The 13,115-nt window shown below is 49.6% G+C and overlaps 1 protein-coding gene across 1 annotated transcript; it reads left to right on the top strand.

The window, feature by feature from the left end:
- The first annotated feature begins 621 nt into the window (after nucleotides 1-621).
- KCNJ8 (potassium inwardly rectifying channel subfamily J member 8) lies at nucleotides 622-12,875 on the top strand. Its single transcript, XM_083180780.1, has 3 exons — nucleotides 622-1,095; nucleotides 6,552-6,998; nucleotides 11,832-12,875. Exons 2-3 carry the CDS (start codon nucleotides 6,643-6,645, stop codon nucleotides 12,730-12,732), a joined length of 1,257 nt encoding a protein of 418 aa, XP_083036906.1. The 5' UTR covers nucleotides 622-1,095; nucleotides 6,552-6,642; the 3' UTR covers nucleotides 12,733-12,875.
- The last annotated feature ends 240 nt before the right edge of the window (nucleotides 12,876-13,115 follow it).

The raw sequence follows: 13,115 nt of genomic DNA, 5'->3' as shown, positions 1-13,115 counted from the left end.
AGGGGAATGGAGGCAGCAGGAAGCCACAGACTGAGAGTTATATAGTGGGAGGAGCAGGGTCCCCAGCAGTACAGAGTATATCAGGAGATGAGTGATGTGTCAGTGAGGACAGGGCTGCATGTGACAGGGGCAGTGACATGATGTGAGGAGGGGAATGGGGGCAGCAGGAAGCCACAGACTGAGAGTTATATAGTGGGAGGAGCAGGGTCCCCAGCAGCACATATACCCACATATACCCAGTAGGCATGTATAATGAGGCTCCTGTTGGAGTTGGGCCCCTGAATGAGTCGCGTACACCCAGCGGAGCCAGTGTTGTTATACATTATTGGCATTCATCCTGCTTATAGTATAGAGCAGCCACATCTCCCATCTATGGCTCACATACAGCATAAGACTTGCTGCTCAGACCACGTCCCGTACACATCATCTGTGGCCTGTTCCCTGCTCAGTGGCTGCTGGGTGCTGCGCAATTGCACAATACTGACAGAGGCCACACGGAGAGGTCCCAGGCTTTGTTTAATGTTCTGTATGTGTGTATACAGTGTGTGTGCCAGGTGCGGGGCACCGTGGTGTCAGGACACACAAAGTCTCTGCCTAGGTCAGTAATCTCTGCTCCCAGACAAACACAGATCCTCCCCCCTCACGTCACTGACACAGCCTGCTCCTGGGATGCTGCCTGCAGGAGAACTCCCAAACTAAGAGCTGGAACAGAACATGGTCAGACAGCGCAACCTACAGGGACTACCGCCTGGGACTGGCTGCTGGGACCAGCAACATCAGGGACTTAGGCAGGTGGCATCTGACTACAGGAACGGGCAACTAATTCTCCAGGGACCAACAAAGTGGGCATCTACCTGCAGGGACTGGTTACTGGTATATCAAGGACTGAGACAGAGGACTGACTACTGAAACAACTGGGACCACGGCCGGGTTCCTATGACTGCAGGGACTGGCTACTGATCCTTCAAGGACCAATACTTGAAAGGGTATCTCAGGGTAGGGACTTTTAGAATCAAGACTTCTGGCTGCAATCAGAGATCCGCAGGGACGTCACCTGGGACTGGGACACCAGGATCCCCACAATGTGGCCTTACAGTAAGTTACATCTGTTACCTTGTGTTAGGACTGGCAGTGGGGGTGGGTTGTCCTGTTACTTTGGGACTGGCAGCGGGGGGGGGGGGGACTTGTCCTGTTACATTGGGACTGGCAGCGGGGGGGGGGGGGGGGGGGGGGGGCGACGACTTGTCCTGTTACATTGTGACTTGGACTGACAGTGGGTTAGGTAACACCATGCTGCGCTGCATGGGGCAGTGGGGCAGATGTAACATGTGCAGAGAGTTATGTGTAGGCTACATGCAGAAGCAGCCAGTAACTGAGCACCTGGGTAACACCATGCTGCGCTGCAGGGGGCAGATGTAACCTGTGCAGAGAGTTATGTGTAGGCTACATGCAGAAGCAGCCAGTAACTGAGCACCTGGGTAACACCATGCTGCATGGGGCAGTGGGGCAGATGTAACCTGTGCAGAGAGTTATGTGTAGGCTACATGCAGAAGCAGCCAGTAACTGAGCACCTGGGTAACACCATGCTGCACTGCAGGGGGGCAGATGTAACATGTGCAGAGAGTTAGGTGTGAGAGGGGCGTGTCCTAGCTCAGAGCTACATTGCAGTGTGAGGATAAAGCTGCCCAGCATGTGTGGGCTACATACAGAAGCAGCCAGTTACTGAGCACCTGGTAACACTATGCTGCACTGCAGGGGGGCAGATGTAACATGTGCAGAGTTAGGTGTGGGCTACATGCAGAAGCAGCCAGTAACTGAGCACCTGGGTAACACCATGCTGTGCTGCAGGGGGGCAGATGTAACATGTGCAAAGAGTTAGGTGTGGGAGGGGCATGTCCTAGCTGAGAGCTACATTGCAGTGTGAGGATACAGCTGTCCAGCATGTGTGGGCTACATGCAGAAGCATCCAGTAACTGAGCACCTGGGTAACACCATGCTGCACTGCAGGGGGCAGATGTCACAGGTGCAGAGAGTTAGGTGTGGGAGGGGCGTGTCCTAGCTCAGAGCTACATTGCAGTGTGAGGATAAAGCTGCCCAGCATGTGTGGGCTACATGCAGAAGCAGCCAGTAACTGAGCACCTGGGTAACACCATGCTGCACTGCAGGGGGCAGATGTAACATGTGCAGAGAGTTAGGTGTGGGTGGGGTGTCCTGGCTCAGAGCTACATTACAGTGTGAGAATAAAGCTGTCCAGCATGTGTGGGCTACATGCAGAAACAGCCAGTAACTGAGCACCTGGGTAACACCATGCTGCGCTGCAGGGGGCAGATGTAACATGTGCAGAGAGTTAGGTGTGGGAGGGGCATGTCCTAGCTCAGAGCTACATTGCAGGGTGAGAATAAAGCTGCCCAGCATGTGTGGGCTACATGCAGAAGCAGCCAGTAACTGAGCACCTGGGTAACACCATGCTGCACTGCAGGGGGGCAGATGTAACATGAGCAGAGAGTTAGGTGTGGGCTACATGCAGAAGCAGCCAGTAACTGAGCACCTGGGTAACACCGTGCGGCGCTGCAGTGGGGCAGATGTAACATGTGCAGAGTTAGGTGTGGGCTACATGCAGAAGTAGCCAGTAACTGGGCACCTGGGTAACACCATGCTGCGCTGCAGGGGGCAGATGGAACATGTGCAGGGAGTTAGGTGTGGGAGGGGCGTGTCCTAGCTCAGAGCTACATTGCAGTGTGAGAATACAGCTGCCCAGCATGTGTGGGCTACATGCAGAAGTAGCCAGTAACTGGGCACCTGGCTAACACCATGCTGCGCTGCAGGGGGCAGATGTAACAGGTGCAGAGAGTTAGGTGTGGGAGGGAGTGTCCTAGCTCAGAGCTACATTGCAGTGTGAGGATAAAGCTGCCCAGTATGTGTGGGCTACATGCAGAAGCAGCCAGTAACTGAGCACCTGGGTAACACCATGCTGCACTGCAGGGGGCAGATGTAACAGGTGCAGAGAGTTAGGTGTGGGAGGGGCATGTCCTAGCTGAGAGCTACATTGCAGTGTGAGGATACAGCTGTCCAGCATGTGTGGGCTACATGCAGAAGCAGCCAGTAACTGAGCACCGGAGTAACACCATGCTGCACTGCAGGGGGCAGATGTCACAGGTGCAGAGAGTTAGGTGTGGGAGGGGTGTGTCCTAGCTCAGAGCTACATTGCAGTGTGAGAATAAAGCTGCCCAGCATGTGTGGGCTACATACAGAAACAGCCAGTAACTGAGCACCTGGGTAACACCATGCTGCACTGCAGGGGGCAGATGTAACATGTGCAGAGAGGTAGGTGTGGGTGGGGTGTCCTGGCTCAGAGCTACATTACAGTGTGAGAATAAAGCTGCCCAGCATGTGTGGGCTACATGCAGAAGCAGCCAGTATCTGAGCACCTGGGTAACACCATGCTCCACTGCAGGGAGGCAGATGTTATATGTGCAGAGAGTTAGGTGTGGGAGGGACGTGTCCTAGCTCAGAGCTACATTGCAGTGTGAGGATAAAGCTGCCCAGCATGTGTGGGCTACATGCAGAAGCAGCCAGTAACTGAGCACCTGGGTAACACCATGCTGCGCTGCAGGGGGGGCAGATGTAACATGTGCAGAGAGTTAGGTGTGGGAGGGGCGTGTCCTAGCTCAGAGCTACATTGCAGTGTGAGAATTAAGCTGCCCAGCATGTGTGGGCTACATGCAGAAGCAGCCAGTAACTGAGCACCTGGATAACACCATGCTGCACTGCAGGGGGCAGATGTAACATGTGCAGAGAGTTAGGTGTGGGTGGGGTGTCCTGGCTCAGAGCTACATTACAGTGTGAGAATAAAGCTGTCCAGCATGTGTGGGCTACATGCAGAAACAGCCAGTAACTGAGCACCTGGGTAACACCATGCTGCGCTGCAGGGGGCAGATGTAACATGTGCAGAGAGTTAGGTGTGGGAGGGGCATGTCCTAGCTCAGAGCTACATTGCAGGGTGAGAATAAAGCTGCCCAGCATGTGTGGGCTACATACAGAAGTAGCCAGTAACTGAGCACCTGGGTAACACCATGCTGCACTGCAGGGGGGCAGATGTAACATGTGCAGAGAGTTAGGTGTGGGTGGGGTGTCCTGGCTCAGAGCTACATTACAGTGTGAGAATAAAGCTGTCCAGCATGTGTGGGCTACATGCAGAAGCAGCCAGTAACTGAGCACCTGGGTAACACCATGCTGCACTGCAGGGGGGCAGATGTAACATGTGCAGAGTTAGGTGTGGGCTACATGCAGAAGCAGCCAGTAACTGAGCACCTGGGTAACACCATGCTGCACTGCAGGGGGGCAGATGTAACATGAGCAGAGAGTTAGGTGTGGGCTACATGCAGAAGCAGCCAGTAACTGAGCACCTGGGTAACACCGTGCGGCGCTGCAGTGGGGCAGATGTAACATGTGCAGAGTTAGGTGTGGGCTACATGCAGAAGTAGCCAGTAACTGGGCACCTGGGTAACACCATGCTGCGCTGCAGGGGGCAGATGTAACATGTGCAGGGAGTTAGGTGTGGGAGGGGCGTGTCCTAGCTCAGAGCTACATTGCAGTGTGAGAATACAGCTGCCCAGCATGTGTGGGCTACATGCAGAAGTAGCCAGTAACTGGGCACCTGGCTAACACCATGCTGCGCTGCAGGGGGCAGATGTAACAGGTGCAGAGAGTTAGGTGTGGGAGGGAGTGTCCTAGCTCAGAGCTACATTGCAGTGTGAGGATAAAGCTGCCCAGTATGTGTGGGCTACATGCAGAAGCAGCCAGTAACTGAGCACCTGGGTAACACCATGCTGCACTGCAGGGGGCAGATGTAACAGGTGCAGAGAGTTAGGTGTGGGAGGGGCATGTCCTAGCTGAGAGCTACATTGCAGTGTGAGGATACAGCTGTCCAGCATGTGTGGGCTACATGCAGAAGCAGCCAGTAACTGAGCACCGGAGTAACACCATGCTGCACTGCAGGGGGCAGATGTCACAGGTGCAGAGAGTTAGGTGTGGGAGGGGTGTGTCCTAGCTCAGAGCTACATTGCAGTGTGAGAATAAAGCTGCCCAGCATGTGTGGGCTACATACAGAAACAGCCAGTAACTGAGCACCTGGGTAACACCATGCTGCACTGCAGGGGGCAGATGTAACATGTACAGAGAGTTAGGTGTGGGTGGGGTGTCCTGGCTCAGAGCTACATTACAGTGTGAGAATAAAGCTGCCCAGCATGTGTGGGCTACATGCAGAAGCAGCCAGTATCTGAGCACCTGGGTAACACCATGCTCCACTGCAGGGAGGCAGATGTTATATGTGCAGAGAGTTAGGTGTGGGAGGGACGTGTCCTAGCTCAGAGCTACATTGCAGTGTGAGGATAAAGCTGCCCAGCATGTGTGGGCTACATGCAGAAGCAGCCAGTAACTGAGCACCTGGGTAACACCATGCTCCACTGCAGGGAGGCAGATGTTATATGTGCAGAGAGTTAGGTGTGGGAGGGACGTGTCCTAGCTCAGAGCTACATTGCAGTGTGAGGATAAAGCTGCCCAGCATGTGTGGGCTACATGCAGAAGCAGCCAGTAACTGAGCAACTGGGTAACACCACGCTGCACTGCAGGGGGGCAGATGTGACAGGTGCAGAGAGTTAGGTGTGTGGGGGTGGGTTCCTAGCTCAGAGCTACATTGCAGTGTGAGAATAAAGCTGCCAGTATGTGTGGGCTACATGCAGAAGTGAATCACCCCCTATATGCAGAACAGCCACTAACTGATGCGTGGCAGACGGACAATAATCGCTCATTTGCATGACTATCGGAACAGCGGACACTATACATGAAACAGGCCGTATACGTATAATGACTCAGGGCCTGATTCCACAATGGGGGTTATTCAGACCTGAGTGCTGTTTTGTGATTTTGGAATCCTATCGATTATCAAATGCCTGCGCATGCTTACAGGTTGTTGAACGCTTTCGCAGGCAAAATAATGACAGATATAGTGAAAATATCTTATCGCAATCCCTTCGCAATTTGCCGGACAGGAAGCCCTTTGTTTGCGTCACCCCCATGGATTTTTTACTTTTTTTTTAGCCGACATGTGCCGACAGTATATCGTGCCCTACCATCCACTAGGGAGTGGATGGAGAATAGAATAGTGTGTATAGCGAGGCACCGTGCCCGAAGCATGGTGAGCATGGCGAGCACAGCGACGCAGTGCACCCATACGGTGTCCATGTCGACATTCGGGACAAACCAATGTCAACTTTTTGACTGTCGACCTAGCCATTGTCGACATAATGCTTGTGTCAACCTTCCATCCATGTTGACCTTATGCATGTGAGTCTATTTCAGGTGTCGACCTACACCATGTCGACCTTCAGTGGTCAATCCAATGCATGTCGACCTTGGGTTAGTCCACCCAATGACCCATCCCCCATCATACTGTACTAGGAGACATTGTAGAGGACATCCGGAAACCGTGTTTGCCCTTGTCTCTGGTCATATAATGACAACACTTCTACTTTCTGTCTTTGGTTCTTCAGGTTGGAGTCTCAGACGATAGCAGACCTTGGAACAACGCAGCCCACCACGGCCCCTCACTCCTAGTTCAGTGTTGGAGTAGAGAGTGGAACCATGCTAGCCAGAAAGAGTATAATACCCGAGGAATATGTCCTGGCCAGGATCGCCGCCGAGAACCTGCGGAAACCAAGGGTCCGAGACCGTCTGAGGAAAGCTCGTTTCGTGGCCAAGAACGGAGCATGCAACGTGGCACACAAGAATATACGGGAACAAGGTCGTTTCTTGCAGGATGTATTCACCACCCTGGTGGACCTGAAGTGGCGGCACACGCTGGTCATCTTCACCATGTCCTTCCTGTGCAGCTGGCTGCTCTTTGCCATGATGTGGTGGCTGGTTGCATTTGGCCATGGGGACATGGACGTCAGGGACATCAACTTAAAGCATCAGGAGCCATGTGTGGCCAATGTCAAGTGAGTTATGGGCGAGTGTGGGGCACTTTACTCCAAATTACATGCCCACTGCGTGGCATTATTAATGCCATATATGTATACAAAACAGAAATCATTTACTATCGATGCTGACAATAACACAGTGCAGATCTATGTGTAGAAAGGCATGGGGATATAGCCATATTGTCATCAAAACATTTAGACCTGTGTCATCATCAGACCCCAATTATCTGCAAATCGCGACACAAGCATACGTGCCCAGCACACAATTATATCGCAGTCATATGTCCTCACCTCCAAGAGCTGTCTGGTATCTGTTATATAGGATCTTCTATATCTCTTACCCATGGGCTTCTCCTATCGCTTCTTCTGGAGCTTCTCCTATCTCTTACCTAGGAACTTTTCCTATCCATCTTCTGGAGCTTCTCCTATCTATTCTGCTGGAGTTTCTCCTATCTCTTACCCAGGAACTTCTATATATTCTACTGGAGCTTCTCCTATCTCTTACCCAGGAACTTCTCCTGTCTCTTCTTCTGGAGCTTCTCCTATCTTTTACCCATGGACATCTCCTATCTTCTACCCAGGAGCTTCTCCTATCTCTTCTGGAGCTTATCCTATCTCTTACCCATGGACTTCTCCTAGCTTTTCATCTTAAGCTTCTCCTATTTCTTACCCAGCGGCATCTCCTATCTCTCATCCAGCAGCTTCTCCTATCACCCAGTGGCTTCTCCTATCTATTCTTCTGGAGCTTCTCCTATCTCTTACCCAGGAACTTCTCCTATCTATTCTTCTGGAGCTTCTCCTATCTCTTACCTAGGAACTTCTCCTGTCCCTTCTTCTGGAGCTTCTCCTATCTCTTACCCATGGACTTCTCCTAGCTCTTCATCTTAAGCTTCTCCTATCTCTTACCCAGCGGCTTCTCCTATCTCTTACCCAGGAACTTCTCCTATCTATTCTTCTGGAGCTTCTCCTATCTCTTACCCAGGAACTTCTCCTATCTATTCTTCTGGAGCTTCTCCTATCTCTTCTGGAGCTTCTCCTATCTCTTACCTAGGAACTTCTCCTGTCTCTTCTTCTGGAACTTCTCCTATCTTTTACCCATGGACTTCTCCTATCTTCTACCCAGGAGCTTCTCCTATCTCTTCTGGAGCTTCTCTTATCTCTTACCCATGGACTTCTCCTAGCTCTTCATTTTAAGCTTCTCCTATTTCTTACCCAGCGACATCTCCTATCTCTCATCCAGCAGCTTCTCCTATCACCCAGTGGCTTCTCCTATCTATTCTTCTGTAGCTTCTCCTATCTCTTACCCAGGAACTTCTCCTATCTATTCTTCTGTAGCTTCTCCTATCTCTTACCCAGGAACTTCTCCTATCTATTCTTCTGTAGCTTCTCCTATCTCTTACCCAGCGGCTTCTCCTATCTCTTACCAAGGAGCTTCTTCTATCTATTCTTCTTGAGCTTCTCCTATCTCTTACCCAGGAACTTCTCCTATCTATTCTTCTGGAGCTTCTCCTATCTCTTACCCAGGAACTTCTCCTATCTATTCTTCTGGAGCTTCTCCTATCTCTTACCCAGGAACTTCTCCTATCTATTCTTCTGGAGCTTCTCCTATCTCTTACCTAGGAACTTCTCCTGTCCCTTCTTCTGGAGCTTCACCTATCTCTTACCCATGGACTTCTCCTAGCACTTCATCTTAAGCTTCTCCTATCTCTTATGAAAAAGAAAAAAAAAAAAGAAATAGTCTGCGCTTCCACTAGGATGCTGCTAGGCACCCATTAGTACCACCTACTACAAGATATATGCTAGAAGAATAAACGGGAATGGGAACCCTGCGCTTCCTATTGGGGCAAACAGAATCGATGGAAGAAGATATTTTTCTTTCCGTAATCTTCTTTTGTAATGGATAAATCTTATTCTTTAGCTTGAATTCTTCAATATGGTTCACCTCAAAAAAAGAGAAGAAGAAAATCTAATGGTGCAGATTTTCCTGGATACTTAGCACACACACAACATCAAATCACGTGAAAGTGAGGGTACTCGTACCATGTGTGTGCCTCTCCTTTAGGCCAAGAAATCAAGCATAGTTCTGGGGTCACTTAGTAGATTCAGGGAATGATTTCCTTTTTAGGTCCTGTTCTTCCGTTTCCTCAGAGATACTCATAGCGTAATCAACCAATTTATTAAATAAAAACACACAATATAAAAGAACAAACAAAGCCTGGTACCGTGTCTGGCCTTTCACCAAAGGCCGGTTTAGGAGCATATGGGGGGGTCAGATGTAACAACCCGGGTGGACCCCTGCATAGGTTCTCCAAAAGCTGATCCCGGTGTGTAGGTTTCCAGACAGGTCCCAATGATTGACTCTGTGTTCGATATCACTAAACCGGCCACACGAGCTCCCAGGTGAGACAGCTTTTGGAGAACCTATGCAGGGGTCCACCCGGGTTGTTACATCTGACCCCCCCCATATGCTCCTAAACCGGCCTTTGGTGAAAGCCAGACACGGTACCAGGCTTTGTTTGTTCTTTTATATTGTGTGTTTTTATTTAATAAATTGGTTGATTACGCTATGAGTGTTTCCCTTATATATCTCTGAGGAAACGGAAGAACAGGACCTAAAAAGGAAATCATTCCCTGAATCTACTAAGTGACCCCAGACCTATGCTTGATTTCTTGGCCTAAAGGAGAGGCCCACACATGGTACGAGTACCCTCACTTTCACGTGATTTGATGTCGTGTGTGTGCTAAGTATCCAGGAAAATCTGCACCATTAGATTTTCTTCTTTTCTTTTTTTGAGGTGAACCATATTGAAGAATTCAAGCTAAAGAATAAGATTTATCCATTACAAAAGAAGATTACGGAAAGAAAAATTATCTTCTCCTATCTCTTACCCAGCGGCTTCTCCTATCTCTTACCAAGGAGCTTCTTCTATCTATTCTTATTGAGCTTCTCCTATCTCTTACCCAGGAACCTCTCCTACTGTATCTATTCTTCTGGAGCTTCTCCTATCTCTTACCCACTCACTTCTCGTAGTTCTTCATCTTAAGCTTCTCCTATTTCTTACCCAGCGGCATCTCCTATCTCTCATCCAGCAGCTTCTCCTATCACCCAGTGGCTTCTCCTATCTATTCTTCTGGAGCTTCGCCTATCTCTTACCCAGGAACTTCTCCTATCTATTCTTCTGGAGCTTCTCCTATCTCTTACCTAGGAACTTCTCCTGTCTCTTCTTCTTGAGCTTCTCCTATCTCTTACCCATGGACTTCTCCTATCTATTCTTCTGGAGCTTCGCCTATCTCTTACACAGGAACTTCTCCTATCTATTCTTCTGGAGCTTCTCATATCTCTTACCTATTAACTACTCCTGTCTCTTCTCCTGGAGCTTCTCCTATCTCTTCTTCTTCTGGAGCTTCTCCTATATCTTCTTCTGGAGCTTCTCCTATCTCTCACCCAGTGGCTTCTCCTATCTCTTACCCAGCGGCTTCTCCTATCTCTTAACCAGGAGCTTCTCCTATCTCTTACCCAGCATTCTCGTATCTCTTACTCAGGAGCTCTTATCTCTTCTTCTGGAGCTTCTCCTATATTTCACCCAGTGGCTTCTGCTATCTCTTAACCCTCGCGTTGCCTATCTATTTTTCTGGAGCTTCTCCTATCTCTTACCCAGGAGCTTCTCCTATCTATTACCCAGGGGCTTCTCTTATCTCTTAACCCTCGCTTTGCATATCTCTTTTTCTGGAGCTTCTCCTATCTCTTGCCCAGGAGCTTTTCCTATCTCTTCTTCTGGAGCTTCTCCTATCTCTTGCCCAGGAGCTTTTCCTATCTCTTCTTCTGGAGCTTCTCCTATCTCTTGCCCATGAGCTTTTCCTATCTCTTCTTCTGGAGCTTCTCCTATCTCTTACCCAGGAGCTTATCCTCTCTCTCTTTTCTGGAGCTTCTCCTATCGCTCTCCCTGAGGCTTCTCCTATCTCTTCTTCTGGACTTTCTCCTATCTCTTACCCAGTGGCCTCTCCTATCTCTTACACAGGAGCTTCTCAAATATCTTCCTCTGGAGCTTCTCCTATCTTTTCCTCTGAAACTTCTCCTATCTCTTCCTCGGGAGCTTCTCTATCTCTTACACAGGGGCTTCTCCTATCTTTTTACCAGGGGCTTCTCCTATCTGTTACCCAGGAGATTCTCTTATCTCTTACCAAATGGCTTCTCTTATCTCTTACTCAGGAACTTCTCCTATCTCTTCTTCTGGAGCTTCTCCTATCTTTCACCCAGTGGATTCTCCTATCTCTTACCCAAGAGCTTCTCCTATCTCTTACCCCTTGCTTTGCCTATCTCTTTTTCTGGAGCTTCTCATATCTCTTACCCAGCAGCTTTTTCTATCTCTTCCTCTGGAGCTTCTCCTATATTTTCAGTGTATCTAGCACTCCTACTGAGCTTGTATCTTGCACTTAGGGAGCGTATGATGAACTCCTCTCCCAGGTGGGCTTTGTGCTTAGTGCACTCTATGATGACCTGAAGTCTGGGAGCAGCATCCAGTTTTCCTGAACTCCGCCATTTAGGTCATTTTAATATCATGAGCGTAAGACGCAATGAAAGGTTTGCGGCATCAGAGTTTGGGCCAGTGACACGCAGTTAATTAATAGGAGTACCATGTTGGATCCCCCTCGAGGCCTGTGCTCTGCTTATATGAATCTGCATAGGTCCCATGGGTCCTATCGATGTGATTGGCACAGACTGTGCGATATACATTGTCCTGTAAATATAATATAATGCCCTTATCATATGATACCTGTTCTGGGCCATATTTGATTTGAAGTCCTATTTCTATGCTTGTTAGAGATTAACCCTTTCTTTCATTCTGACAGGTCATTCACAGCCGCCTTCCTCTTCTCCATCGAGGTACAAGTCACTATAGGGTTTGGGGGGCGAATGATGACAGAAGAGTGCCCCCTGGCCATAACCCTCCTCATTATGCAAAATATTGTGGGCTTAATTGTGAACGCCGTCATGTTGGGCTGTATCTTCATGAAAACGGCCCAGTCCCACCGCAGAGCAGAGACCTTGATCTTCAGCCGTCATGCAGTCATAGCCGTGAGGAACGGGAAACTGTGTCTCATGTTTCGGGTTGGAGACCTACGCAAGAGCATGATCATCAGCGCCTCAGTGAGAATACAGGTGATAAGGAAAACCATCACTCCAGAAGGAGAGGTCATTCCTAGTCATCAAATAGATGTTCCCGTGGACAATCCGATTGACAGCAACAATATATTCCTGGTGGCCCCCTTGATTATTTCGCACGTGATAGACAAGAGAAGTCCACTCTATGACATTTGTGCATCGGACCTGTCCAGTCAGGATCTGGAGCTTATTGTGTTATTAGAGGGAGTTGTGGAGACCACAGGAATCACCACCCAAGCTCGGACCTCCTACATCACAGAGGAGATCCTTTGGGGACACCGCTTTGTGTCTGTTGTCTCGGAGGAAGAAGGAGTTTACTCAGTGGACTACTCCAAGTTCGGCAACACAATTAAAGTGGCCACGCCATACTGCAGCGCCAGGGAGCTAGACGAGAAGCCGTCCATTCTGATCCAAACTCTCCAGAAGAGCGAGCTGTCCCATCAGAACTCCCTGCGGAAACGCAATTCCATGCGGAGAAACAACTCCATGCGGAAGACCAACTCTATGCGACGGAACAACTCCGGGCTCATCCTGCCCAAAGTCCAGTTCATGGCTCCAGAACAGGACAAAAGCATGGCGGAAACATGACAGACACTTCCCATGGACTTGGTTGACTTGCCGATTGTAGAAATGTGTTACAAATATTTATTGCCTTGTATACGACACCTGCTGCTTTTTCTAGAATTAGCTCATTTTTACCCACAGAGACACAATAAAACTTTTGCTCCAGAGCTGCCACGTCCTACATCCTTGTACCGTTATTGCAGGACCTCCAGTCTGAGACCCCAGTGGGTGCCTGAGGCTGTACCATCACACATGACCCCTCGGAACACTTCACTGGAAATGATACAAAACCTGGAGGTGACCCAACAGTTCACAGAATAGCAAATGTTCTGCACTTGTGGCTGCAGAACCCGCTCTCTGGTCCTCAGGTGCCACCAAGAGTACATAAGTTTGTAAGTGTCTCTCCA

This window comes from Crinia signifera, chromosome 4 (genome assembly GCF_055691185.1).
Source record: "Crinia signifera chromosome 4, ASM5569118v1, whole genome shotgun sequence".
Classification (NCBI taxonomy): Eukaryota; Metazoa; Chordata; class Amphibia; order Anura; family Myobatrachidae; genus Crinia; species Crinia signifera.
This window is presented reverse-complemented; position numbering and strand designations above follow the sequence as displayed.

Bases quoted from the DNA above. Each gene is read 5' to 3' on its own strand.
- KCNJ8 (XM_083180780.1), top strand. From the start codon at position 6,643: ATGCTAGCCAGAAAGAGTATAATACCCGAGGAATATGTCCTGGCCAGG. The intron at 6,999-11,831 runs GTGAGTTATGGG...TCATTCTGACAG, and splicing joins CCATGTGTGGCCAATGTCAA to GTCATTCACAGCCGCCTTCC.